The sequence below is a fragment of the Oncorhynchus mykiss genome, chromosome 2 (assembly GCF_057628025.1).
Source record: "Oncorhynchus mykiss isolate SJ-2025 chromosome 2, ASM5762802v1, whole genome shotgun sequence".
Lineage (NCBI taxonomy): Eukaryota > Metazoa > Chordata > Actinopteri > Salmoniformes > Salmonidae > Oncorhynchus > Oncorhynchus mykiss.
In genome coordinates, this window is record NC_143023.1 from 25,692,473 (window position 1) to 25,718,725 (window position 26,253).

At 42.4% G+C, this 26,253-nt stretch overlaps 2 protein-coding genes across 5 annotated transcripts in view; one reads left to right on the top strand and one right to left on the bottom strand.

Annotated features, from left to right (window-relative positions):
• The window catches only part of LOC110539173 (E3 ubiquitin-protein ligase znrf2), a 100,917-nt gene extending 89,281 nt beyond the window's left edge, over positions 1 to 11,636 (top strand). Inside the window, exons 3-5 of the mRNA XM_021626136.3 lie at positions 6,021 to 6,126; positions 7,681 to 7,763; positions 8,018 to 11,636. Of these exons, the coding sequence (XP_021481811.3) occupies positions 6,021 to 6,126; positions 7,681 to 7,738 (164 nt within the window). The 3' untranslated portion in view covers positions 7,739 to 7,763; positions 8,018 to 11,636. The remainder of the gene's footprint in view (positions 1 to 6,020; positions 6,127 to 7,680; positions 7,764 to 8,017) is intronic.
• Positions 11,637 to 15,444: 3,808 nt separating this feature from the next.
• Positions 15,445 to 23,344, bottom strand: LOC110539162 (nucleotide-binding oligomerization domain-containing protein 1). Of its 4 annotated transcripts, XR_005036025.2 has the most exons (13): positions 22,502 to 23,344; positions 22,141 to 22,368; positions 21,573 to 21,747; positions 19,558 to 21,379; positions 19,298 to 19,381; positions 19,097 to 19,180; positions 18,926 to 19,009; positions 18,766 to 18,849; positions 17,494 to 17,574; positions 16,730 to 16,813; positions 16,531 to 16,614; positions 16,298 to 16,381; positions 15,445 to 16,106 (listed from the first exon to the last, which is right to left on the bottom strand). XR_005036025.2 is itself a non-coding variant. In XM_021626126.3 (12 exons), the coding sequence occupies exons 2-12, from the start codon at positions 22,345 to 22,347 to the stop codon at positions 16,034 to 16,036; spliced, it is 2,865 nt and encodes a 954-aa protein (XP_021481801.3). In that variant the 5' UTR covers positions 22,348 to 22,368; positions 22,502 to 23,344; the 3' UTR covers positions 15,445 to 16,033. The 4 variants fall into 4 exon arrangements, 2 of the variants coding, with proteins under 2 accessions (XP_021481801.3, XP_036799531.2); XR_016485370.1 differs by lacking the exon at positions 19,097 to 19,180; XM_021626126.3 differs by lacking the exon at positions 17,494 to 17,574.
• Between the last annotated feature and the right edge of the window lie 2,909 nt (positions 23,345 to 26,253).

A 26,253-nucleotide genomic window follows, 5' to 3' on the forward strand; every position in this document is an offset into this window, starting at 1 on the left:
TCCTAATATTTGATGTTTGTCATGTCTCCTTTGTCCTCCACTCTCTGTCTTTCTAAATCTCCTGCTCCTCTCTCTCTCACTCCTCTTCTCCCTCTCCTTTTCCCTCTCTCCCTCTCTCCCTCCCTCTCTCTCTCTCTCTCCCCTTCTCCCTCTCCCTTTCTCTCTCTCTCTCTCATATATTCTTAGTATTGATGGTGTGCCAATCAAATCAAATGTTTTTGTCACATGTGCCAAATACAACAGTGAAATGCTTACTTACAAGCTCTTAACCAACAATGCAGTTTTAAGAGAAATACCCCCCAAAAATAAAAAATAAAAGTAACAGGGTACAGGGAGTACCGGTACAGAGTTAATGTGTTTTGAGGTAAACTGAAAATTGAGGTAAACTGTACATGTAGGTTGAGCTATTAAAGTGACTATGCATGCATAATAACAGAGAGTAGCAGCAGCATAAAAGAGGGAGGGGGCAATGCAAATAGTCTGGGTAGCCATTTGATTAGATGTTCAGGAGTCTTATGGCCTGGGGGTAGAAGTTGTTTAGAAGCCTCTTGCACCTAAACTTGGTGCTCCGGTACAGCTTGCCGTTCGGTGGCAGAGGGCCTGATTTAGAGGTCCTGGATGGCAGGAAGCTTGGCCCGATGATGTACTGGGCTGTACGCACTACCCTCTGTAGTGCCTTGCGGTCAGAGGCCGAGCAGTTGCCATACCAGGCAGTGATGCAACCCATCAGGGTGCTCTCGATGGTGCAGCTGTAGAACCTTTTGAGGATCTGAGGACCCATGCCAAATCTTTTCAGTCTCTTGAAGGGGAATAGGTGTTGTGGTGCCCTCTTCATGACTGTCTTGGTGTGCTTGGACCATGTTAGTTTGTTGGTGATGTGGACGCCAAGGAACTTGAAGTTCTCAATCTGCTCCACTACAGCCCCGTCGGTGAGAATGGGGGTGTGCTCGTTCCTCCTTTTCCTGTAGTCCACAATCATCTCCTTTGTCTTGATCACATTGAGGGAGAGGTTGTTGTCCTTGCACCACACGGTCAGGTCTCTGACCTCCTCCCTATAGGCTGTCTCATCTATAGGTCGACCAATTATGATTTTTCAATGAGATACCAATACCGATTATTGGAGGACCAAAAAAGCCAATACCGATTAATCGGACGATTTAAATATATATATATTTGTAATAATGACAACAATACTGAATGAACACTTATTTTAACTTAATATAATACATCAATAAAATTAATTTAGCCTCAAATAAATAATGAAACATGTTCAATTTGGTTTAAATAATGCAAAAACAAAGTGTTGGAGAAGAAAGTAAAAGTGCAGTATGTGCCATGTATAAAAACGTTTAAGTTCCTTGCTCAGAACATGAGAAGATATGAAAGCTGGTGGTTCCTTTTAACATGAGTCTTCAATATTCCCAGGTAAGAAGTTTTAGGTTGTAGTTATTATAGGAATTATAGGACTATTTCTCTCTATACCATTTGTATTTCATATACCTTTGACTATTGGATGTTCTTATAGGCACTTTAGTATTGCCAGTGTAACACTATAGCTTCCATCCCTCTCCTCGCCCCTATCTGGGCTCGAACCAGGAACACAACGACAACAGCCACCCTCGAAGCATCGTTACCCATGCAGAGCAAGGGGAACAACTACTCCAAGTCTCAGAGCGAGTGACATCACCGATTGAAACGCTATTAGCTCGCACCCTGGAAACTATCATCTCGAAACAAGACGTTTATTCTTTCAGTGAAATACGGAACCGTTCTAACGGGTGGCATCGATAAGTCTAAATATTCCTGTTTCATTGCACAACCTTCAATGTTATGTCATAATTACATTCAATTCTGGCAAATTAGGCAGCCCAAACTGTTGCATATACCCTGACTCTGTGTGCAATGAACGCAAGAGAAGTGACACAATTTCACCTGGTTAATATTGGCTGCCAACCTGGATTTCTTTTAGCTAAATATGCAGGTTTAAAAATATATACTTCTGTGTATTGATTTTAAGAAAGGCATTGATGTTTACGGTTAGGTACATTCGTGCAACGATTGTGCTTTTTTCGCATATGCGCTTTTGTTAAATCATCCCCCGTTTGGCGAAGTTGGCTGTCTTTGTTAGGAAGAAATAGTCTTTACAGTTCGCAACGAGTCATGTTAGCAGGCAATATTAACTAAATACACAGGTTTAAAAATATATACTTGTGAATTGATTTTAAGAAAGGCATTGATGTTTATGTTTAGGTACACGTTGGAGCAACGACAGTCCTTTTTCGCGAATACGCACCGCATCGATTATATGCAACGCAGGACACGCTAGATAAACTAGTAATATCATCAACCATGTGTAGTTATAACTAGTGATTATAATTGATTGATTGTTTTTTATAAGATAAGTTTAATGAGCTAGCAACTTACCTTGGCTTCTTACTGCATTCGCGTAACAGGCAGGCTCCTCGTGGAGTGCAATGTAAAGCAGGTGGTTAGAGCATTGGACTAGTTAACTGAAAGGTTGAAAGATTGAATCCCAGAGCTGACAAGGTAAAAATCTGTCATTCTGCCCCTGAACAAGGCAGTTAACCCACCGTTCCTAGGCCGTCATTGAAAATAAGAATGCGTTCTTAACTGACTTGCCTAGTTAAATAAAGGTTAAATAAAGGTGTACTTTTTTTTTTTAATTGATCGGCCAAATCGGTGTCCAAAAATACCAATTTCCAATTGTTATGAAAACTTGAAATCGGCCCTGATTAATCGGCCATTCTGATTAATCGTTCGACCTTTAGTCTCATCATTGTCGGTGATCATTGTTGTGTCGTCTGCAAACTTAATGATGGTGTTGGAGTCGTGCTTGGCCATGCAGTAATGGTTGAACAGGGAGTACAGGAGGGGACAGAGCACACACCCCTGAGGGGCCCCAGTTTTGAGGATCAGCGTGGCGGATGTGTTACCTACCCTTACCTCCTGGGAGGGACCCGTCAGGAAGTCCAGGATCCAGTTGCAGAGGGAGGTCTTTAATCCCTGGGTCCTTAGCTTAGTGATGAGCTTTGAGGGCACTAGAGATTGCATCATCGGTGGATCTGTTGGGGCGATATGCAAATTGGAGTGGGTCTAGGATTTCTGGGATGATGGTGTTAACGTGAGCCATGACCAGCCTTTCAAAGCACTTCATGGCTACAGACGTGAGTGCTATAGGTCGGTAGTCATTTAGGCAGGTTACCTTAGTGTTCTTTGGCACAGGGACTATGGTGGTCTGCTTGAAACATGTTGGTATTACAGACTCAGACAGGGAGAGGTTGAAATTGTCAGTGAAGACACTTGCCAGTTGGTCAGCGCATGCTTGCAGTACATGTCCTGGTAATCCGTCTGGCCCTGCGGCCTTGTGAATGTTGACCTGTTTAAGTTCTTACTCACATGGGCTGTGGAGAGTGGGATCACACAGTCGTCCGAAACAGCTGATGCTCTCATGCATGTTTCAGAATTACTTGCCTCAAAGCGAGCATAGAAGAAGTAGTTTAGTTCGTCTGGTAGGCATGTGTCACTGGGCAGCTCTCCGCTGTGTAGTCTGTAATACTTTGCAAGCCCTGCCACATCTGACGAACGGTGAAGCCAGTGTAGTACGATTCGATCTTGGTCCTGTATTGACACTTTGCCTGATTGATGGTTCGTTGGAGGGCATAACGGTATTTCTCATAAGCTTCCGGGTTAGAGTCCCGCTCCTTGAAAGTGGCAGCTCTAGCCTTTAGCTCAGTGCGGATGTTGCCTGTAATCCATGGCTTCTGTTTAGAGTATGTACGCACAGTCACTGTGGGGATGACATCATCAATGCACTTATTGATTAAACCAGTGACTGATGTGGTGTACTCCTCAATGCATTCGGAAGAATTCCGAAACATATTACAGTCTGTAGCAAAACAGTCCTGTAGTTTATCATCTGCTTCATCTGATCACTTTTTTATTGGCCGAGTCACTGGTGCTTCCTGCTTTTATTTTTGATTGTAAGCAGGAATCAGGAGGATAGAATTATGGTCAGATTTGCCAAATGGAGGGCGAGGGATAGCTTTGTACGCATCTCTGTGTGTGAAGACTCTTGTTCTTCTCTAACTGTCTGGAATAAAGGAAGAATTGACCATTTAACAAGGAAACTAACACTGTGGGATAGAAGGGGTCCGATATCTCCAATACATAGTTCTTAAAGCTTTTGAATTGGACTATAATTAAATAATATTGAACTCTAATTAAATAATAATAACAATTTTCTTGAAATTGCATCATATTCCAGCTGAAGACACCTCCTGCAATGTGTGGGTTTGGGTGTGGGTGTGTGTACGTGTGTGTACGTAATGTATTTGTGTACGTGTGTGCGTGTACGTGCAAGGTCACCAACATCAAAACTCAAGTGGTAGTAGATTATTTATAGAGGAATGATCTCTCTCTCCCACTCTCTCGCTCTCTCTCGCTCTCTCGCTCCCTCTCTCCCTGTCTCTCTCTCTCTCTCCCTCTCTTTCTCTCTCATTTCAACTCAAAGGGCTTTATTGGCATAGGAAACATATGTTTACATTGCCAAACAAGTTAAATAGATAATTAACAAAGGTAACATACACAATCAAAATGTACTGTAAACATGACAGTCACAAAAGAGGAATAGAGACATTTCAAATGTCATATTATGGCTATGTAAAGTGTTACAACAATAAACATAGCCACCTCCATCTCCCTCCCTCTCTCTCCCTCTCCCTCTCTCTCTCTCCCTCTCTCTCTCTCTCTGCCTCCCCCTCTCTCTCTCTCTCTCTCTCTCTCTCTCTCTCTCTCTCTCTCTCTCTCTCTCTTTCTCTTTCTCTCTCTCGCTCTCTATGCCTGCTGTCCTGCTCTCTGTTTAACACACACTGAGTGTGTTGGTCAGTTTTTACAGGAACAGTAGCCTGGTGTTTTAATGAAGCCATAACCCTCTGGTGTGTGTGTGTGCATGTACATGTGTGTGTGTCCTTTTTCTGAGTCCCTTGCCCCCAATCTGTGTTTCCTGTAGCTGTCAGCTGAGCCAGTAACATGTGTTTCTATAACACATCAGATAAAAATATCCAACAAATGAGAGAGAGAGAGCAGTGCATGAGAGCAGTTTTCATTCTCACTTGCTTCCAGTATGAGTAAATAATCAATTATTGAAGCAGGATTTGGTCTGAGGGCTGTAGATAACATGACATATACAACCACAGAACCAACTGTTGAAATAAAGATAGTGGTTGAGTTATGCAAATTATTAACCCAGGCAGACACAATGGAACAGGTATGCAAACACTTGTGTGAGTCTGACATGGTAAATAGATTAATATAGAGAATAGATGGTTGTAATGCCGTTCTGAGACCTCAGGAGGGATCCTATGACAGAGAAATGCTGTGTTGTCAGCATTTCGCTACACTCGCATTAACATCTGCTAACCATGTGTATGTGACCAATACAATTTGATTTGATTTGGAGCGATAACAGAACACTGTAGTAGTGGGATTCCTCCTATCAATTCCACACTATTGAGAGCTTGATGCAGAACAGCACTTGCTTTAAACTGTGTGTTGTTGTTTGTAAGGAGGAAAGACCAAATGCACCTCTCCACCTCCCCCTCCTCTCATCATGACATCACATGTCCCACTGCATTAGAGCCTGCTCCCAATGCCAGTTTGGTCCATATGGACCACTAGGGTTTAACCATGGATATAGAGCTCCCCCTTCAGGAATTGAAGTGTAAATGAAATCATTCTTAGCCAATAATGGCGGTATCATTTTGGTGTGTGTGTTTTGATCCTCATAGGTGTTCTCTCTATCTTTCTCTCTCTCTCCAGCCACGCTCCAGCCCTGTGGTTCTTTGCAGGCTGTGACTAGGGCTGTTTGCAGGCTTTGACAAGGCTGTGGAGGTACAGCTGGTTTTGGCCTTGTTGATTAAATGGGCAGTCTGGCTCTCACTCACTCACTCACTCACTCACTCACTCACTCACTCACTCACTCACTCTCTCTCTCCCTCCAGAGGACGTCCTGAGTAAGGATGCAGGGGAATGTGCAATCTGTCTTGAGGAGCTGGTACAGGGGGACACCATTGCTCGCCTGCCCTGTCTCTGCATATACCACAAAGGGTAAGTTCCCCTCTCTCTATCCCTCTCTCGCCCCTTCTTTCTGTATACCTCTCTCTTTCTCTCCCCCTCTCTATATCACTACATGTTTCTGTACAACCTATGACGAGGGATCTCTCCTGTTTTCCTCAACCGGTATGTGAATGCATCATCATTCCTGCTCTCTCGCTCTGTCTCCCTCCCCCATTCCTTCTTTTGTTCTATATACAGTGCATTCGGAAAGTATTCAGACCCTTGGCTTTTTCCACAGTTTTTTTACGTTACAGCCTTATTCTAAAATGGATTAAATAGTTTTTTCCCTCATCAATCTACCAGCAATACCCGTTAATGACAAAGCATAAACAGCTTTTTAGATTATTTATTTTTTTGCCAATTTATTAAAGTGATAAAACTGAAATATCACATTTACAGGTGTTGAAGCACCTTTGGCAGTGATTACGTCCTCGAGTCTTCTTGGGTATGACGCTACAAGCTCGGCACACCTGTATTTGTGGAGTTTCTCCCATTCTACTCTGCAGATCCTCTCAAGCTCTGTCAGGTTGGATGGGGAGCTTCACTGCACAGCTATTTTCAGGTCTCTCCAGAGATGTATGATTGGGTTCAAGTCCGGGCTCTGGCTGAGAAACTCAAGGACATTCAGAGACTTGTCCCGAAGCCACTCCTGCGTTGTCTTGGCTGTGTGCTTAGGGTCATTGTCCTCTTGGAAGGTGAACCTTTGCCCCAGTCTGAGGTCCTGAGCGCTCTGGAGCAGGTTATCATCAAGGGTCTCTCTGTTCTTTGCTTCGCTCATCTTTCCCTCAATCCTGACTAGTCTCCCAGGCCCTGTCGCTGAAAAACATTCCCACAGCATGACGCATCCACCACCATGCTTCCCCATAGGAGTGGTGCCAGGTTTCCTCCAGACGTGATGCTTGGCATTCAGGCCAAAGAGTTCATCCTTGGTTTCATCAGACCAGAGAATCTTGTTTTTCTGTGGTCTGAGAGTCCTTTAGATGCCTTATGGCAAACTCCAAGTGGGCTGTCATGTGCCTTTTACTGAGGAGTGGCTTCCGTCTGGCCACTCTACCATAAAGGCCTGATTGGTGGTGCTGCAGAGATGGTTGTCCTTCTAGAAGTGTCTCCCATCTCCACTCTGGAGCTCTGTCAGAATGACCATCGGGTTCTTGGTCACCTCCCTGAACAAGGCCCTTCTCCCCCGATTGCTCAGTTTGGCCGGGCGGCCAGCTAACTTCTTCCATTTAAGAATGATGGAAGCCACTGTGTTCTTGGGGACCTTTGATGCTGCAGACCTTTTTGAGTCTCATAGAGAAGGGTCGGAATACTTATGTAAATAAGGCATTTCTGTTTTTATTTTTTATAAATTTGAAAAAATATATAAAAACCTGTTTCTGCTTTGTGTGTAGATTGATGAAGAAAACATTTATTTCATCCATTTTATAATAAGGCTGTAACGTAACAAAATGCGGGAAAAGTCAAGGGGTCTGAATAATTTCCGAATGCACTGTATGTAGTATGTGCTATGTTCTTCCTGACTGTGTCTCCTGTTCTCTCTGTCAGCTGTATTGATGAGTGGTTTGAGGTGAACAGATCGTGTCCAGAACATCCCTCAGACTAAAGGGCCTCGCTACTTTTCTCCACAGGTAAAATCCACATTTACTGAGTGTTGTTGATATTAATGCGTTACTGTGATAAGTCACTTTAATATTCTGTGGGAAACATTTCCACCGTAGAGTTTCCCAAACAAATGTTCTATTGTATTGACACAAAACAGGAAAAATATGGTACAGTATTATACCTTTTAGTTCAGTCGAGTTCTTTCTTTGTATTGTTTTGTTTCAGCATCACGTGTTAGCCCTCAGTATATTCAGATTTCTGATGTTTTTCATCTCTGCAGGTTTCTTACTTCCTCGTTAAGAAGAGTGATCTGCTCCAATAACAAAATTCCTTAATGTGAATCCCCTCCCCTTCCACGTTGCCAATGAGAGTACTGGACAGACACACTGTGACTCTGTGGCCAGTACAGAACTGACACCTCACCCTGACCCTACCCTTCTATCCCCATCACCTCCAGTACCTCAGCCCTCAACACACCTCAACTCAAACCAGTCAAGAACCGCAGTGTGCCAAAACTCATTAAAAGCAATCTTCAGGGAAACTACATTTAATGCTGATCTATCTATTTATCTCCACACACACGCAATCGGCTCCGAGACAAGACCAGACAGACACAGACACACAAACTCACAAATACACACTCACAAACACAACCAACCTCTGCTTTGTCCTCAAAGACAGACAGACAGACCGACAGACAGACATACATGCTTATCTGCCAACCTGATGTTGAGGGGAAGACAAAACACCTCTGTTGCACAACTATCCAATCAGGAAAAACTGTTGCTCTCAACACGCCCTCTCACTCTCTGCCGCATCAATGAAACGGCTGTATATGCCACCCACAGACGTTTTGCATTCCATCCCATTGGCCATGCCCCAGTGATTGAGCTGCTTTGATTGGCTGAGCTCCAGGGCTGCTGTGACTTGGAATTCCCTCCTCCTGTGTTATTGGACAGTAGATCCAGGTCTCCTCCCATCTGTTTGGTCTGAGTGATTGTACACCTGGACATTTCGGGGAGCAAGCTGAGGGGAGAAGGGGCAAGGGGAAGTCAGTCCTCATCCCCCTCTTTCCCCCTCCTCACCAACTGTGTCTACCAGTGCCTTCACCTTCAGATCCTAATGGCCTACCAGGGCAGAGTCAAGACAACAGAACAGAACAGTGCGATTGGTGGGTTGGGGACAGAGGGTGGGAAGTCAGGTATGAGTCTATACTATATCCTCCCTCCCTAGCCCTTCCCCCTGTGTGTTGACTGGATGACGACAGACAGAGAGAGACCCAGCAAAGAGCTCGACTCAGCTGAATGTGAAACTCTGCTTATCTCTACCCTTTACTCCACTGGGACATGACTGGAGCTGGCCCTGGCTGCTAGCCACACTGAAATTAGAAGTGCCCTGCAATATGCTGTCCCTCTCTCTCTTTCTCACTCTCTCCTTTCCCTTGACTAGCTATCTAACTCACAACCCCTCAATGCCTCTGTGGTAGCAACAAGACGTGAACTGGACTGTGCTACCAGAAGTGCGTGGCTCAGCTAGTAGCAACTACAACTCCCAGCAGGCACTTCTCTGAAGTGAGAACGTTAATCTTAGTTTTTGTAGCAGCAATAGCTGTCTGTCTGGGACATGAGGCCCTCTGTGCTTAGCCTGGATCCCAACTGAATTACTATGTTTCACAATTGGTTTACTGTGCATCTTCAGTTTGGCAATTGTGAAGAGGATCAATTCAGTTGGGATCCAGGCTACAATGTGCTGACCCCAGAACAGATATCCCCCTCCCCCAGGGGCCCGTTGACATTATGTGGTGTATATACTCTAGCCTTCTACAGGGTTCACACACCCATCCTCTTCTCTCACTCACTCACTTTTACTTTTAATCTTTATTTATCATCATGAGACTTATCAGTTATTATTATGCAAATTATTTTAAGTGTGCAGATTTGACATAATGGTGTAATTGCATATCTGTGTATGTATGTATGAGTTATAGTGAAACTAAGTTGGGCCTTAATGCAAAGAGAATGACATGAATAACTATGACTTCTATTCATGTTTGTCCATTTCAGTGCTGTTTCAAATAGCTGCCTGAGATTGCACACGTTTTACCCAATCATAATCATCTACCAATCAGCCTATCACAGTAGAGGTGAGATGGCGGGGCAGGAAGTAGGCGATTGGTGGAGCTCCATGCCAAAGCCAATCAGAATAAGGGGAAGACTGATATATTCAAAAAAGGTATCATTAGAATGTTGGATCCACTTTCTCAGTGTGTTTGAGTGTGTTTTACACATTTCTTATCTATCTTATCTAATACATTTCAGCTTCCAGCAACCCTGGGTTGTAATATTTAAACAAGGCCTTGACGTTGTTCTCTTTAATGTTGTGAGAGCTTTCCCAGGATGCGCTGCTAATTAGTATACCAGTATACTAGACCTCCATCTTCACCATTGGGCTGCGAATAAGGGCAGAGTAAGAAACTGATAGACAAATTCAATGAATTAGACAAAAGGCTTTTAAATGGCTATGCTTTTCACAATCATTGTGGAGGTTTTTCAATCTCCACAGTTTAGAGATTTTAGATTATAGTATATTATTATGACAGATCTAGGAATAAGATCAATAGTATTTATATTGGTTGCCCAATTCAAACTAGTAACGACCAGTCAGACAAGTTAATAAAGAGCATTTATAGGAGATCTGGGTATTATGGTATGGATATACTAAAGATAGTGTTACCATGGCTACTGGGTCAGTTACACCATATTAACTGGTTTCTCCAAAAGGGCCATCGTCATGCCTCTAAGACGTGCTGCTAACACTTTATACAGTACAGCGAGGCATAAAGCTCTTTGGAATTGGACAATAAAAAGCCCCCACCCAAATGGACTGTTTCCCCATTTGTCATCATGTACTATAGCTAATAAAGTTTGATCTAAATCCAGATGGGAGTTTCTCCTCATTGCACATCAGTGAAGGAGAAACTATAATGTCTGGTCTGAAACTAGAATGTTTGGTCTCACCGCATGGTTTGTCCCATGGCTACTGTACTGTAAGCAATGTGATTTTTAAATGTTGTCGAATGACTCACGATTGTTGAAGCATACTACTGTATGTGTACAATATGCCCTTATTGTCATGGGTATGTGTGTAGCACGAGGATCCTCCCTAGCTAGCCTACCAGAACAGCCTTCTATGATCTACTGTAGCTAGAATCAGTTTAAATCACATTTGACCCCCATTTCAGTTTTGTTAGTCTTTTGGATGTTTGGGTTTCTTTGGGGGGCGAGTGGGGAGGCAGCCTAGCACCTAAACTGATTTCGTTATGTTTTTACTGTAGAGAATTCAGTTTGGATGTCAGGCCAGTGGTAAAGGAAGGGGCTTATATGGTCATTTTGTGTAAATGTTTTGGTTTTGCTGCTTATGCTACAGTTGCCAATTTGAGCCCATATCGATCCAATCGGATCGATGTCTATCCAAATCTACGTGTTGAAAAGCTCCGTATGGATGGACTTGTGAGGATGCAGTGTTTAAAACTGTCAACATATATGAATGCGAGATGCGTTAGAGAACACACATGTCATCAGGTAGCTATACTTGATGTTCCGTTCATGATACTATAATATACCATGACAGCGAACATACTGTAGATGATTATTAGTTGGGGATGAGCTTGCTTGAATGAAGGTGGAGGTGTAGTAGGGCATTCATGTAATAGTTGAGAGGTGAAGGAAACTATTTTTATTTGGGTTATACCTCCCAAGGTACTTCAGAGACAGGCCGACAGTACATACCTAGAAATGTTATTTTAGAAACTATTTAGACATACAGTATGTTATAACATTCCATTTATGTAAAAATGTGTACAGAATATGAAATTAAAAGAGCAAAACTTTTGGAGTACATTCTTTTAGTTGTACTAGTGTGAATTACAGTGTGTCTTGGTAGTGTTTCACTTTCAATGCATTATGGCAGAAGCTTTCTCAACAGTCATTGAAAAAGTTACACTACCGGTCAAAAGTTTTAGAACACCGACTCATTCAAGGCTTTTTCTTTATTTTACTATGTTCTACATTGTATAATAATAGTGAAGACATCAAAACTAAAAAATAACACATATGGAATCATGTAGTTACCAAAAAAGTGTTAAACAAATCTAAATATACAGTGCCTTGCGAAAGTATTCGGCCCCCTTGAACTTTGCGACCTTTTGCCACATTTCAGGCTTCAAACATAAAGATATAAAACTTTATTTTTTTGTGAAGAATCAACAACAAGTGGGACACAATCATGAAGTGGAACGACATTTATTGGATATTTCAAACTTTTTTAACAAATCAAAAACTGAAAAATTGGGCGTGCAAAATTATTCAGCCCCCTTAAGTTAATACTTTGTAGCGCCACCTTTTGCTGCGATTACAGCTGTAAGTCGCTTGGGGTATGTCTCTATCAGTTTTGCACATCGAGAGACTGACATTTTTTCCCATTCCTCCTTGCAAAACAGCTCGAGCTCAGTGAGGTTGGATGGAGAGCATTTGTGAACAGCAGTTTTTAATTCTTTCCACAGATTCTCGATTGGATTCAGGTCTGGACTTTGACTTGGCCATTCTAACACCTGGATATGTTTATTTTTGAACCATTCCATTGTAGATTTTGCTTTATGTTTTGGATCATTGTCTTGTTGGAAGACAAATCTCCGTCCCAGTCTCAGGTCTTTTGCGGACTCCATCAGGTTTTCTTCCAGAATGGTCCTGTATTTGGCTCCATCCATCTTCCCATCAATTTTAACCATCTTCCCTGTCCCTGCTGAAGAAAAGCAGGCCCAAACCATGATGCTGCCACCACCATGTTTGACAGTGGTGATGGTGTGTTCAGTGTGATGAGCTGTGTTGCTTTTACGCCAAACATAACGTTTTGCATTGTTGCCAAAAAGTTCAATTTTGGTTTCATCTGACCAGAGCACCTTCTTCCACATGTTTGGTGTGTCTCCCAGGTGGCTTGTGGCAAACTTTAAACGACACTTTTTATGGATATCTTTAAGAAATGGCTTTCTTCTTGCCACTCTTCCATAAAGGACAGATTTGTGCAATATACGACTGATTGTTGTCCTATGGACAGAGTCTCCCACCTCAGCTGTAGATCTCTGCAGTTCATCCAGAGTGATCATGGGCCTCTTGGCTGCATCTCTGATCAGTCTTCTCCTTGTATGAGCTGAAAGTTTAGAGGGACGGCCAGGTCTTGGTAGATTTGCAGTGGTCTGATACTCCTTCCATTTCAATATTATCGCTTGCAAAGTGCTCCTTGGGATGTTTAAAGCTTGGGAAATCTTTTTGTATCCAAATCCGGCTTTAAACTTCTTCACAACAGTATCTCGGACCTGCCTGGTGTGTTCCTTGTTCTTCATGATGCTCTCTGCGCTTTTAACGGACCTCTGAGACTATCACAGTGCAGGTGCGTTTATACGGAGACTTGATTACACACAGGTGGATTGTATTTATCATCATTAGTCATTTAGGTCAACATTGGATCATTCAGAGATCCTCACTGAACTTCTGGAGAGAGTTTGCTGCACTGAAAGTAAAGGGGCTGAATAATTTTGCACGCCCAATTTTTCAGTTTTTGATTTGTTAAAAAAGTTTGAAATATCCAATAAATGTCGTTCCACTTCATGATTGTGTCCCACTTGTTGTTGATTCTTCACAAAAAAATACAGTTTTATATCTTTATGTTTGAAGCCTGAAATGTGGCAAAAGGTTGCAAAGTTCAAGGGGGCCGAATACTTTCGCAAGGCACTGTATGTTATATTTTGAGATTCTTCAAATAGCCACCATTTGCCTTGATGACAGCTTTTCCCACTCTTGGCATTCTCTCAACCAGCTTCACCTGAATACTTTTCCAACCGTTTTGAAGGAGTTCCCACATATGCTGAGCATGTGTTGGCTGCTTTTCCTTCACACCGCGGTTGGACTCATCCCAAACCACCTCAATTTGGGTGAGGTCGGGTGATTGTGGAGGCCAGGTCATCTGATGCAGCACTCCATCCCTCTTCTTCTTGGTAAAATAGCCCTTACACAGCCTGTTGGGTCATTGTTCTGTTGAAAAACAAATGATAGTCCCACTAAGCCAAAACCAGATGGGATGGCGTATCGCTGCAGAATGCTGTGGTAGCCATGCTGGTTAAATGGGCCTTGAATTCTAAAGAAATCACAGACAGTGTCACCAGCAAAGCACCCCCACACCATAGCACCTCCTCCTCCATGCTTTACAGTGGGAAATACACATGCGGAGATCATCAGTTCACCCAAACAGCATCCCACAAAGACACGGTGGTTGGAACCAAAAATCTCAAATTTTGACTCATCAGACCAAAGGAACATTTCCACTGGTCTAATGTCCATTGCTTGTGTTTTTTGGCCCAAGCAAGTCTCTTCTTATTGGTGTCCTATAGTAGTGATTTCTTTGCAGCAATTCAACCATGAAGGCCTGATTCACACAGTCTCCTCTGAACAGTTGATGTTGTGATGTGTCTGTTACTTGAACTCTGTGAAGCATTTATTTGGGCTGCAATTTCTGAGGCTGATAACGCTAATGAACTTATCCTCAGCAGAGGTAACTCTGGATCTTCATTTCCTGTGGCGGTCCTCATGAGAGTCAGTTTCATCATAGTGCTTGATGGTTTTTGCCACTGTATTTGATTGAACTGTAAAGTTAATTACATTTTCTGTATTGACTGACATTCATGTCTTAAAGTAATGATGGACTATCATTTCTCTTTGCTTATTTGAGCTGTTCTTGACGTAATGTGGACTTGGTCTTTTACCAAATAGGGCTATCTTCGGTATACACCCCCTCCCCCCCCCTGATTGGCTCAAATGCATTAAGAAGGAAATACATTCCACAAATTAACTGAAGGCACACCTGTTAATTGAAATGCATTCTAGGTGACTACCTCATGAAACTGGTTGAGAGAATGCCAAGAGTGTGCAAAGCTGTTATTGAAGGAAAAGGGTGGCTATTTGAAGAATCTCAAATATAAAATATATTTTGATTTGTTTAACACTTTTTGGGTTACTACATGATTCCATATCTGTTATTTCATCGTTTTGATGTCTTCACTATTAATATGCAATGTAGAAAAATATTTACAAAATTAAGAAAAACCCTTGAATGAGTAGGTGTGTCCAAACCTTTGACTGGTACTGTATATATATTTTTTTTTAAATGGGAGGGGTACCCAGGTACTTCTCTGCAGCTGCCATCACATCTATCCTCTGTGATTTAGGTTCCATATCTGCGGTACAATTGACAAAACCCTTGAATGAGTAGATGTTCTAAAACGTTTGACCTGTAGTGTATATGGAAGTTGTGTAATGTCCTGTCTTCCTCTATTTGTTTGTTCCTATCATCGCCTGCTAACCTATATTCATTAGTCACCATGACCACAAACTGACCATAACATGACTGACTGTCTGTTATGTGTCATAGAGATACAGTGCTGGCCAGTATACAAGAATAAGGGAATGAGGCAGAGAAATCAGAGGGGTGAGGGTTGATGATAAGGGAGGTTTGAGAGCAGTGGCCTAACCTCCAGTTAATTGCAGGCGCCACATCAAATTCAGTTTATTTACAGAGTGCTCTGTTGTTGTGGTGCAGGAGAAATTCAATACTGCAATTCAGCATCAGTAAAGTATTTCCTTTGGTCAACAAAAGCAGTTTCAAATCAAATCAAACTTTATTTGTCACATGCACCGAATACAACAAGTGTAGACCTTACCATGAAATTCTTACTTACAAGCCCTTAACCAACAGTGCAGTTCAAGAAGAGGGGGGGGGGTCAATGTAATATTCCGGTGACCATTTGATTAATTGTTTCAGCAGTCTTATTGCTTGGGGGTGGAAGCTGGATTTAAACAATGGATTTGCTTTGCATAATGATAAGATGTTCCATGGGTAACTGAAAGTGCTTAAACAAGGAACAGTTTGCCCTTTATAAGTTGATTTGTTTCAAACTAAAGTCGAGCTAGTAAAAAAGTTACATTGAAGACTTCCTCTCTGAGAACACCACCTCTGGTTTCAAATCCCTAAATACAAAGAGATTCATTATGGACAAATATGACTGTAGGAAGTATTTTTATGGGTCAAGACTTTTACTCATATGCCAGAATAAACTAGCTAATGCAGGATGTTCAAATATTTACAAAATGTAGTATGCAAGAAAACACACAAAGAACTAAGTTTCGGTAACAGACGTGACCAATCTACACACTCTCCAGCTCAGTTCTGTCTGCTCAGTTATGTCTCCTCAGTGGAAGCGTAGCCTTCCCTCCGCCTCAAACAGCTTCTCTTCCTCTTCAGAAAGACAGTTTCCTTTCAAACTGTGGGTGAGTGATGACAGAGCACATGATAATCAGGAACCAGCAATGCAATCAAAGAACCACAGCCATTACAAAGTGCAAATGGTGAAAGATGTTTTGAAATAAAAATGTATCTAAGGAATATATCAAATACTATTATTAACGTGATACAAAAAAAATGCTCATAAGTGAGCGACATTGCGTACACTCACCTGATCTCTTTGAGTGATGTGTTGTGGGAGAGAGCCTCTGACAGCTGTCTGATTCCACCCACTGTCAGCTGATTATTGATTAACCTGCGCAGAGTGGCACAAAGGGATAACTAGGTTAACCAGCTAAATTTATTTAACATTCAGAAATAACTTTTGTTCACTTTCTGGTTAATTCTGAAGCTAAACTGTATTATTGGTTGTTGGGAGTGTGTTGAGACTGGGGCCTGCCTTACCAGAGGTGAGAGAGACCTGTGTTGGATCTGATCAGTTCTGCCAGGTCTGGTGCTACATCATCTGACAACTCGTTTTGCACCAACCTAGAACCCCACAACACACATTTAAACTGTGTTAACTCCAAAGCACAAATGCACATTAAATATACAGAGACACATACTGTCACAGAAATTTGATGTATGAATAAGATTGTCCTACCAGAAGATTCTGAGCATTGTGTTGCCTTTCAGTGCTTCGGCCAAGCTCCTCCCACCTTCTGAAGTGATGCCATTGGCTGAGAGGCTAAGGGAGAGAAGAGCATAGAAATATAATTACTATTAGTAACACATAAGTATACTGTATTACTTTAGGTAATGATATTACTATGAGGCAGAGTGATACTGTAAAATAGATACTGTAGTTTCAGTGTTTGTGAGTTAGGGAGTTCAGTAACCCATACTGTAGCTGAATGTGCGTTAGGAAAATGATACACCAATGGGTTATACTTCCTTATTTCTGACCTCAACCACAGTTGTGGGAGAACTGAAAAAGACATGACACAATCAGTGTCACATACAGTTGAAGTGGGAAGTTTACATACACTTTTGTTGGAGTCATTAAAACTTGTTTTTCAACCACTCCACAAAGTTCTTGTTAACAAACTATAGTTTTGGCAAGTCGGTTAGGACATCTACTTTGTGCATGACACAAGTAATATTTCCAACAATTGTTTACAGACAGATTATTTCACTGTATCACAATTACAGTGTGTCAGAAGTTTACATACACTAAGTTGACTGTGCCATTAAACAGCTTGGAAAATTCCAGAGATTGATGTCATGGCTTTAGAAACTTCTGACAGGCTAATTGACATCATTTGAGTCAATTGGAGGTGTACCTGTGGATGTATTTCAAGGCCTACCTTCAAACTCAGTGCCTCTTTGCTTGACATCATTGGAAAATCAAAAGGAATCAGCCAATACCTCAGAAATAAATTGTAGACCTCCACATGTCTGGTTCATCCTTGGGAGCAATTTCCAAACGCCTGAAGGTACCACGTTCATCTGTACAAACAATAGTATGTGAGTATAAACACCATGGGACCACGCAGCCATCATACCGCTCAGGGAGGAGACATGTTCTGTCTCCTAGAGATGAAAGTACTTTGGTGCGAAAAGTGCACATTAATCCCAGAACAACAGCAAAGGACCTTGTGAAGATGCTGGAAGAAATAGGTACAAAAGTATCTATATTCACAGTAAAACAAGTCCGATATTGACATAACCTGAAAGGCAGCTCAGCAAGGAAGAAGCCACTGTTCCAAAACCGCCTTAAAAAGACAGACTACAGTTTGCAACTGCACATGGGGACAAATATCGTACTTTTTGGAGAAATGTCCTCTGGTCTGTTGAAACAAAAATTCAACTCTTTGGCCATAATGACCATTGTTATGTTTGGAGGAAAAAGGGGGAGGCTTGCTAGCCTCACCACCGAAGAACACCATCCTAACCTTGAAGCATGGGGGTGGCAGCATCATGTTGTGTGGGTGCTTTGCTGCAGGAGGGACTGGTGCACTTCACAATATAGATGGCATCGTGAGGTAGGACAATTATGTGGATATATTGAAGCAACATCTCAAGACATCAGTCAGGAAGTTAAAGCTTGATCGCAAATGGGTCTTCCAAATGGACAATGACCCCAAGCATACTTCCAAAGTTGTGGCAAAATGGCTTAAGGACAACAAAGTCAAGGTACTGGAGTGGCCATCACAAAGTCCTGACCTCAATCCCATAGATCATTTGTGGGCAGAACTGGAAAAGCGTGTGCGAGCAAGGAGACCTACAAACCTGACTCAGTTACACCAGCTCTGTCAGGAGGAATGGGCCAAAATTTACCCAACTTATTGTGGGAAGCTTGTGGAAGGCTACCTGAAACGTTTTATCCCAAGTTAAACAGTTTAAAGGCAATGCTACCAAATACTAATTGAGTGTATGTAAACTTCTGACCCACTGGGAATGTGATAAAAGAAATAAAAGATGAAATAAATCACTCTCTTCTATTATTCTGACATTTCACATTCTTAAAATAAAGTATTTGTCCCAACTGACCTAAAACAGAGAATTTTTACTCAGATTAACTGTCAGGAATTGTGAAAAACCTTAAATGTATTTGTCTGAGGTTTATGTAAACTTCTGACTTCAATTGTACTTATTCAGAGAAGTGATAACGATGACATTTCTTGCCATCCATCTCACCTGAGGTTGGTAAGACTTGGGTGATTCCTCAGGGCCTCTGCAAATGCTCTTGCTCCTTCATCACCAATGCTGTTCCCCCACATTCTGAAAAACAGGAACAATCCATCCCATGCACTCTGATCCAAAATGTTAAATAAAATAATTATATTAGTGCACTTACCCCACGTCAAAGATAGATGTGCTCTTCTGAATGGCGCTGGCCAGATACTTGCCACCCATACTGGTGAACTTGTTGCTGCCAAGCCTTTGAACAAATCAAAGTGCCAAAAATAAACATTTTAATTTATATACAAGTCATTATATAATTGATTGGAAATATTAATTTACATACTTGACGACTCTTAACTTAGGACATTCCTCAATGATATGAGCGATTAGCTTGGCTCCAATGTCCGTAATGTGATTATTGTAAAGTCTGGCAAATCAAGACAACAGAAATACAGTCACAGTCACGTCATATGAAGTTCGTCATACAGCACAATACATTACTAAAGTTCGACAGGCAATTTGAACCCGATAGACACTGACTCACCCCAGAACCTCCACCACTCTGTGTTTGATAAGCTCCTCAGCCAGTACCTCAACGCTGCTGTCTGAGATCTGATTGACACACAATCTGAAATGGAAAAACGAATTTAGCTGAAAAGTTATACTTTATAGTTAGTTATACTAGTATTTTCTATAGCAGTAAGAAATTATTTGTCAATGTTATTTGTAAACAAGTGTACCTTTCATGTAAACAGTGGCATAAAATACAAACTGTTTCCATCTGCATGTATTCGAATTCCTCACCTCACCACGGTCATCTTACTGAATGAAGGCCTGAGCTGCTTGACCCCATAGTCACTGATGTTGTTGTTGTCCATGTCCAACCCTAGCCTCTTCCGCCGGTGCTGCAGCACAAAGTTGAGGGCACTGCAGTCGCCAGAGAACACATTACAGTAGCCCAGCTTGATGTAGTCAGCTGTGATTCCCTTCGCAGTCAGCTGTGCCACCTCTTTACTTCCTGTCTCGAAGATGCAGCGCAGCATCCACAGGAAGTTGGGCAGGACATGCACCTTGCTGCCCTCCTGCTCTGTGCTGTAGAGTGGCAAACCGCGGAGGTGGGACCTCACGCTGGTGGACAGGTAGGACTTGAGGACCGCCCGCTTCCTCTTCAGTAGCGCTGCAGGAACCATGTGCTCCAGCAAGCTGGCATTGGCCTTAGACAGCAGTCCACACAGGAAGAGGTTGGCGTATTGGAGATGCTCGTTGGTCTTGAACGGATCCTTTCCCCTGGGTTTGGAGGAGCCACTGATGCAGTGGACGACACACGATAAACAAGAAGTATTGCCCCTCCTGCTGCACTCGGTGAAGAACTTGAGGATGTTTCCTACGCTGGCCTGTTCATCCAGAACCAGGGAGAATGCAGCCAAGAAGGACTGCAGGGTGAGGTGAAGGAACTCAAAGGTGGAAGGGTTTTCACATGCATCGTAGCAGCTGACCGGTCGGAGGAAACCCACCTTAAGGTCATCGTCAGTCAGGCCACAGGAGGCCACCTCCTCCTGGTCGAACACAAAGCCTCCTCTCTCCATGCCCAGCAGAGCCAGCTTGGAGAAGGCAGTGAGTGGCCTCAGTCCTGCCCTGAAGGTATCAGCGGGGCACCTGGTGTTTCTCTTCAGGAGGACAGGTGGGGGAGCGGCCCCCCGGCTGAAGAAGACTTCAGACAGCAGAAGGAATATGTTAGTGAGGGTCACGCAAGCCTCTGGCAACTCAAAGTCGTCGTAGACTGAGTGCAGGTGTTTAAAGCTCCTGAAGACGATCCAGCAGAAGAGGGGGATGGAGCAGAGGCCACAGAGGTGGGGGCTGGCATCCAGCTGGACTGAGACCAGGTTCCGGTGCTCCTGCTCCTTGAAGTGCAGGTTGGTGTAGGTCTGAAGGTGGGCCGGAGAGAACCCACGCAGCGCCACCCTCTTCCGGATCACCCTGCTCTGGACGTCGGTGCCTGTCCGAGCCGTCAGGACCTTCCGGGAACCATTGAGCAGCTTCCCACAGAGCAGATTAATGAGCACCAGAAGGGGGTGAGTCCTCTCCTCTGGAGAAACCACCTCAGGCACATTCACCAGGTCCAGATCAGCCTGGATCTCATCATAGCCGTCAAACGTAAAGAGAACCTTTTCAGGGAAGCGGAGGATGTAGCTGAACACCTCATTATCCGCATCCTGGTCGGGGTAGCAGTTGTATTTGAAAAGCAGGTCCTTCAGTGAGATCTCGTCTGTCTCCTTGAATGTGCTGAACATCCTACAGCGGAACTTGAAGAAGAACACGGCGTCTGTCTGTTCCAGTTCCCTCTTGGACCACAGCCTCTGGAGCTTCTGGAGGAGGATGGACTTGCCCACCCCAGCGTCTCCCGTGACGAGCACCGTCTCTGCCTGTGAGTTAAAGACACCCTGCTCTCCCAAGAGCTGCTCCAGACCCTCTAGGTGGCCCAGGCTCTCATTGCGGTCATTCAGGAGCTCCATCAGGGTGTCTGTATAGAGCTCCTCCAACAGGGTTTCCTCTTGCTGGGCGTAGGAGGCAATGAAGCGTGTGTCTCGGCCCAGCTCGTGCCTCAGCTTCTCACAGTACCTACTAACTGAGAAGAGGGGGGTAGGGAGAATACACTGCAGTCTGATTCTCAACCACTGATATTCAGCCAAAATGTACAGTAGTTGCCCTCGTGATTCTCTAATAGCTTACATTGTCAATGCACTGTATTTTTTATTGTTAAGTAAAATTTCAATAACACATATGAAGTGCTGCACCATACAGTTTACTGACATACTTACTAGGGTCCGTGTTCTTCACTGGTATGTCCCGTACGAAGTCTGGTGGCTGGTAGTTGATCTCTTTAAGCCATGGTTGGAGGTCTATGTATGCATCATAAACTTTGTAGAGAATATATAGGAAGTATTCACATGCCTGCACCCCTTTCCTTTGGACCAATTCCAGGATTTTACGCACCTGCGCAATGTCAATCATAAGTAAATCATATTTACTTTACAGTGATTCAATATTTACAAATAATTTGGCAGCTAACAGTTTCCCTATTTTACGCACCTGCACAATGGCAATCATATTTACTTACCAGTGATTAATATTACTTCCCACATTTTGATTAATGTGGCCAAACAGGATTTTTCACAGATAAGATACTGGCAACATACCAAATGTATTGCAAAATCAAGTCTTGTCTTTATATTTTCTCCTCTTAAAATCGATTAGTCAATTTTAGTTTGGGCCTAGTAGGCTATTAGTGAATGCAAGAGCATGTCTTTGTGATGGGTACTTTGTCATTTAATGTGTGTGGTCCAAATGGACATGTCTCCTCTCTGAAACCCTCCTATGGTAAATTACCTGGTCTGTCTTGGTGGCTGCGCGCTGGATGATTTCTGCATCCTCGATACACAGAAAACCACTTTGTAGGAGGTTATCCATAATGCACTGCGTGCTCTTCACCTGGGAAACCAGTAGCTCACGGTGCAAGGTGAGCATTTGGACAGTGGACACATGGCCCGTTAGTCCAGCACGGGCTTCCTCGGCACTGGAGTCCATAATATACATGGCTTCAGCTGCCTGTATTTACTGGAAAATGTAAGGAATTCGAGTCAGATAACCAGTTAGGAGAAAAGGATCCAACAGTACGGATAAAATACATTATAGGAATCTATAGTAGGCTGTCGCGTACAGTATACGTATATGGGCTGGCTATACATACCGTCAGAACCTTTGATAACATTGTTCTTAGCCGCGCTGTCCTAGTCCGCGGCGGAAAAACTCGGGAACCACAGCTCTCCCAAAAACAAATTCCAGTCTTGGTTATTAAACCATTAAATAGCGCATGACATGATAATAACAAAACGTTTCTCCAGGACTGTTAGAAAAGGAATCTAGTCCTGTCTCAAACAATGTCAGGAGAAAAAAAACACTGAACACAGTACTGGTTCTTTGAGGAAGTGAAACCAAAAACAGCCTTGGATGCGCGTAATTTCGCCTCCGACTGCGACCGCGCTTTTGGCATGCTATTATCTGCTTATTTTTAATATAGGGTTTTCGCAACTTGTAATTGCTCCACGGTAAATCAGGCTTTCCCAAACATGTCCTAATAATTAGAAAGATTGCTTAGAAAACCAGGTGTTTTAATCAGCGTATGCTTACTTCGATTTTAACTTTCCCCGATTAAAATAACCAGTAAGGTGTTTACATGACTATTGCTTAATAGTGTCATAGTCAGTTTAATGTGAAATTATTACTGTGCATGTAAACTTACTCACTCGTAACCAAATAAAAAATACGATTTAGCTACCTGTGTGATGTGACACAAACCCATCGTAGCAAATGTATGTCAACTTGCTACGGAGACTAAATGTGTTTTGCGTGTAATCCTCTTTTTACTCAAGCATCCGATCCATCGTGTTGAATTACTGTTGCCAATTTAACATGAGTAGCCCATAGCCTACAAATGATTGTCTTGTCCACTGTTTTAATTACATACAACTAATACAAATGTATTGTGTGAGGTCCCAGACGTTTTATAAGGAGGATGGGATCCACCCAAATCATTTGAGTTCCTGGATCCTTTCACAGCATTATAAGGCTGCGTTGAGACAATGATTTATTAATGACCCAAACTCAGCTCAGTTAATCCCTACCATAATGACACAGAGTTCACGAAATCAATCGTTTGCTAGTAACAGATGAAATTTATATTCTGACTATCTCTGAAATTGATTTAGATAATACCTTGATACAGTGATAGCAATACAAGGTTATAACATTACAGAAAAGAGACAAATGCCAATGTTGGAGGTGTTGCTGTTTATATTCAGAACCACATTCCTATAAATATTAGAGAGGATCTCATGTTAAATACTGTTTTAAGTGATTTGAAAACAGGGTCATCTGCCTCACCTAAAGCCCATTCTGGTGGGAAGCTGCTATAGACCACCAAGTGCTAACAGTCAGTATCTGGATAACATGTGTGAAATGCTGGATAATGTATGTGATATCAAGAGAGAGGTATGTTTTCTGGGTGATTTAAATATTGACTGACTTTCATCAAGCTGCCAACTCAAGAAAAAGCTTCAAACTTTAACCTGGTTCAGACTATCAGTCAACCTACCAGGGTAGTTACAAGCAGCACAATAATCAAATCATCAACATGTATTGATCACATGTTTACAAATGCTGCAGTCATTTGCTTGAAAGCAGTATCCAGATCCATCTGATGTAGTGATCACAATATAGTAGCCATATCTAGGAAAACCAAAGTTCCAAAGGCTGGGCCTAATATAGTGTATAAGAGGTCATACCATACGTTTTGTAGTGAGTCCTATGTTGTTGATGTAAAGAATATTTGTTGGTCCGTGGTGTGTAATGACAGACACTGCACTTGACACATTCATGAAATTGCTTATTCCAGTTACAAATAAGCATGCAACTATTAAGAAAATGACTGTAAAAACTGTTAAATCCCCGTGGATTGATGAGGAATTGAAAACTTGTATGGTTGAGAGGGATAAGAGAAATGGAATGACAAATAAGTCTGGCTGCACAACAGACTGGCAAACGTATTGCAAATTGAGAAATCATGTGACTAAACTGAATAAAAAGAAGAAGAAACTACACTTTGAAACAAAAATAAATGACATAAAGAATGATAGTAAAAAGCTTTGGATCACCAAGTTTATCATTTTAAAAGGCTAATTGATCATTAGAAAACCCTTTTTCAATTATGTTAGCACAGCTGAAAACTGGCCTTCTTTAGACTAGTTGGAGCATCAGCATTTGTGGGTTCGATTACAGGCTCAAAATGGCCAGAAACAAAGACCTTTCTTCTGAAACTCGTCAGACTATTCTTGTTCTGAGAAATAAAGGCTATTCCATGCGAGAAATTGCCAAGAAACTGAAGATCTCGTACAACTCTGTGTACTACTCCCTTCACAGAACAGCGCAAACTGGCCCTAACCAGAATAGAAAGACGAGTGGGAGGCCCCGGTGCACAACTGAGCATGAGGACAAGTACATTAGAGTGTCTAGTTTTAGAAACAGACGCCTCACAAGTCCTCAACTGGCAGCTTCATTAAATACTACCCGCAAAACACCAGTCTCAATGTCAACAGTGAAGAGGTGACTCCAGTATGCTGGTCTTCTAGGCAGAGTTGCAAAGAAAAAGCCATATCTCAGACTGGAAAAGTATAAGATCGGCAAAAGAACACAGACTCTGGACAGAGGAACTCTCAGGCTTGACGGGAAGAAAAAGTCATTCCGCTACCTAAGAATAGGTCCTTTACTGGCTCAAATAGCCCACCAATCAGCCTGTTACCAACTCTGAGTAAACTTTTGGAAAAAAACATGTTTGACCAGATATGCTATTTTACAGTAAACAAATTGACAACAAACTTTCAGCATGCTTATAGGGAAGGACATTTTGTTAGACTTCAGTGTGTCTTTTGACATTATTGATCATAGTCTGCTGCTGGAAAAAAAACATATATGTTATGGCTTTACACCCTCTGCTATATTGTGGATAAAGAGTTACCTGTCTAACAGAACACAGAGGGTGTTCTTTAATGGAAGCCTCTCGAACACAATCCATGTAGAATCAGGAATTCCACGGGGCAGCTGTTAAGGCTTTGAGTGAAGCCAGTGTGTCTATGTACAGTGCCTTGCGAAAGTATTCGGCCCCCTTGAACTTTGCAACCTTTTGCCACATTTCAGGCTTCAAACATAAAGATATAAAACTGTATTTTTTTGTGAAGAATCAACAACAAGTGGGACACAATCATGAAGTGGAATGACATTTATTGGATATTTCAAACTTTTTTAACAAATCAAAAACTGAAAAATGCACACACGTACACATGGATTTTGTACTGTAGATATGTGGTAGTGGTGGAGTAGGGGCCTGGGGGCACACAGTGTGTCGTGAAATCTGTGAATATATTGTAATGTTTTTAAAATGGTAGAAACTGCCTATATTTTGCTGGACCCCAGGCAGCAGCTAATAAATACAAACACCTATAGACGAACGCGTGGCCATTGCTGTGGTAAGAGAGAGAGAAGTGTGCCTGGATCTCTCACAGAACTAGAATGACATTCACTTTCTCTCCCTCTCTCTGCTCTGATAGACATGAGCTTGCAACTCTGATCTCTCCAGCATTGCACTTAATTTATTTCCTTACAGAATAATAGCCACGGGAAGGGTGCTGGGGGTGCCACAGCACCCATGATAATTTAAATACATTTGCCAAAGTTATAGAATGGCTGCTCTCTGTTCAGAGAGAAATTAAATAATTCAGAAGACTTCATCAGGAGTAGCCCTATAATTTAGACACAGAGGATCAATAGATTAGAAAAAATATCCTAGCTGTGGATTCTGTGTAGCCAAATCACAAGGCACGCCTACAGTTGGGGACGTGTGGCAAATCTGTCAGTGAACATGCAGCCAAAACAGGCCTTTCGCAGTAT

Bases quoted from the DNA above. Each gene is read 5' to 3' on its own strand.
- LOC110539162 (XM_021626126.3), bottom strand. From the start codon at position 22,347: ATGTATATTATGGACTCCAGTGCCGAGGAAGCCCGTGCTGGACTAACG. The intron at 19,181-19,297 runs GTGAGTCAGTGT...TTGATTTGCCAG, and splicing joins AGAGTGGTGGAGGTTCTGGG to ACTTTACAATAATCACATTA. The intron at 16,107-16,297 runs GTGAGTGTACGC...ACTCACCCACAG, and splicing joins ACATCACTCAAAGAGATCAG to TTTGAAAGGAAACTGTCTTT.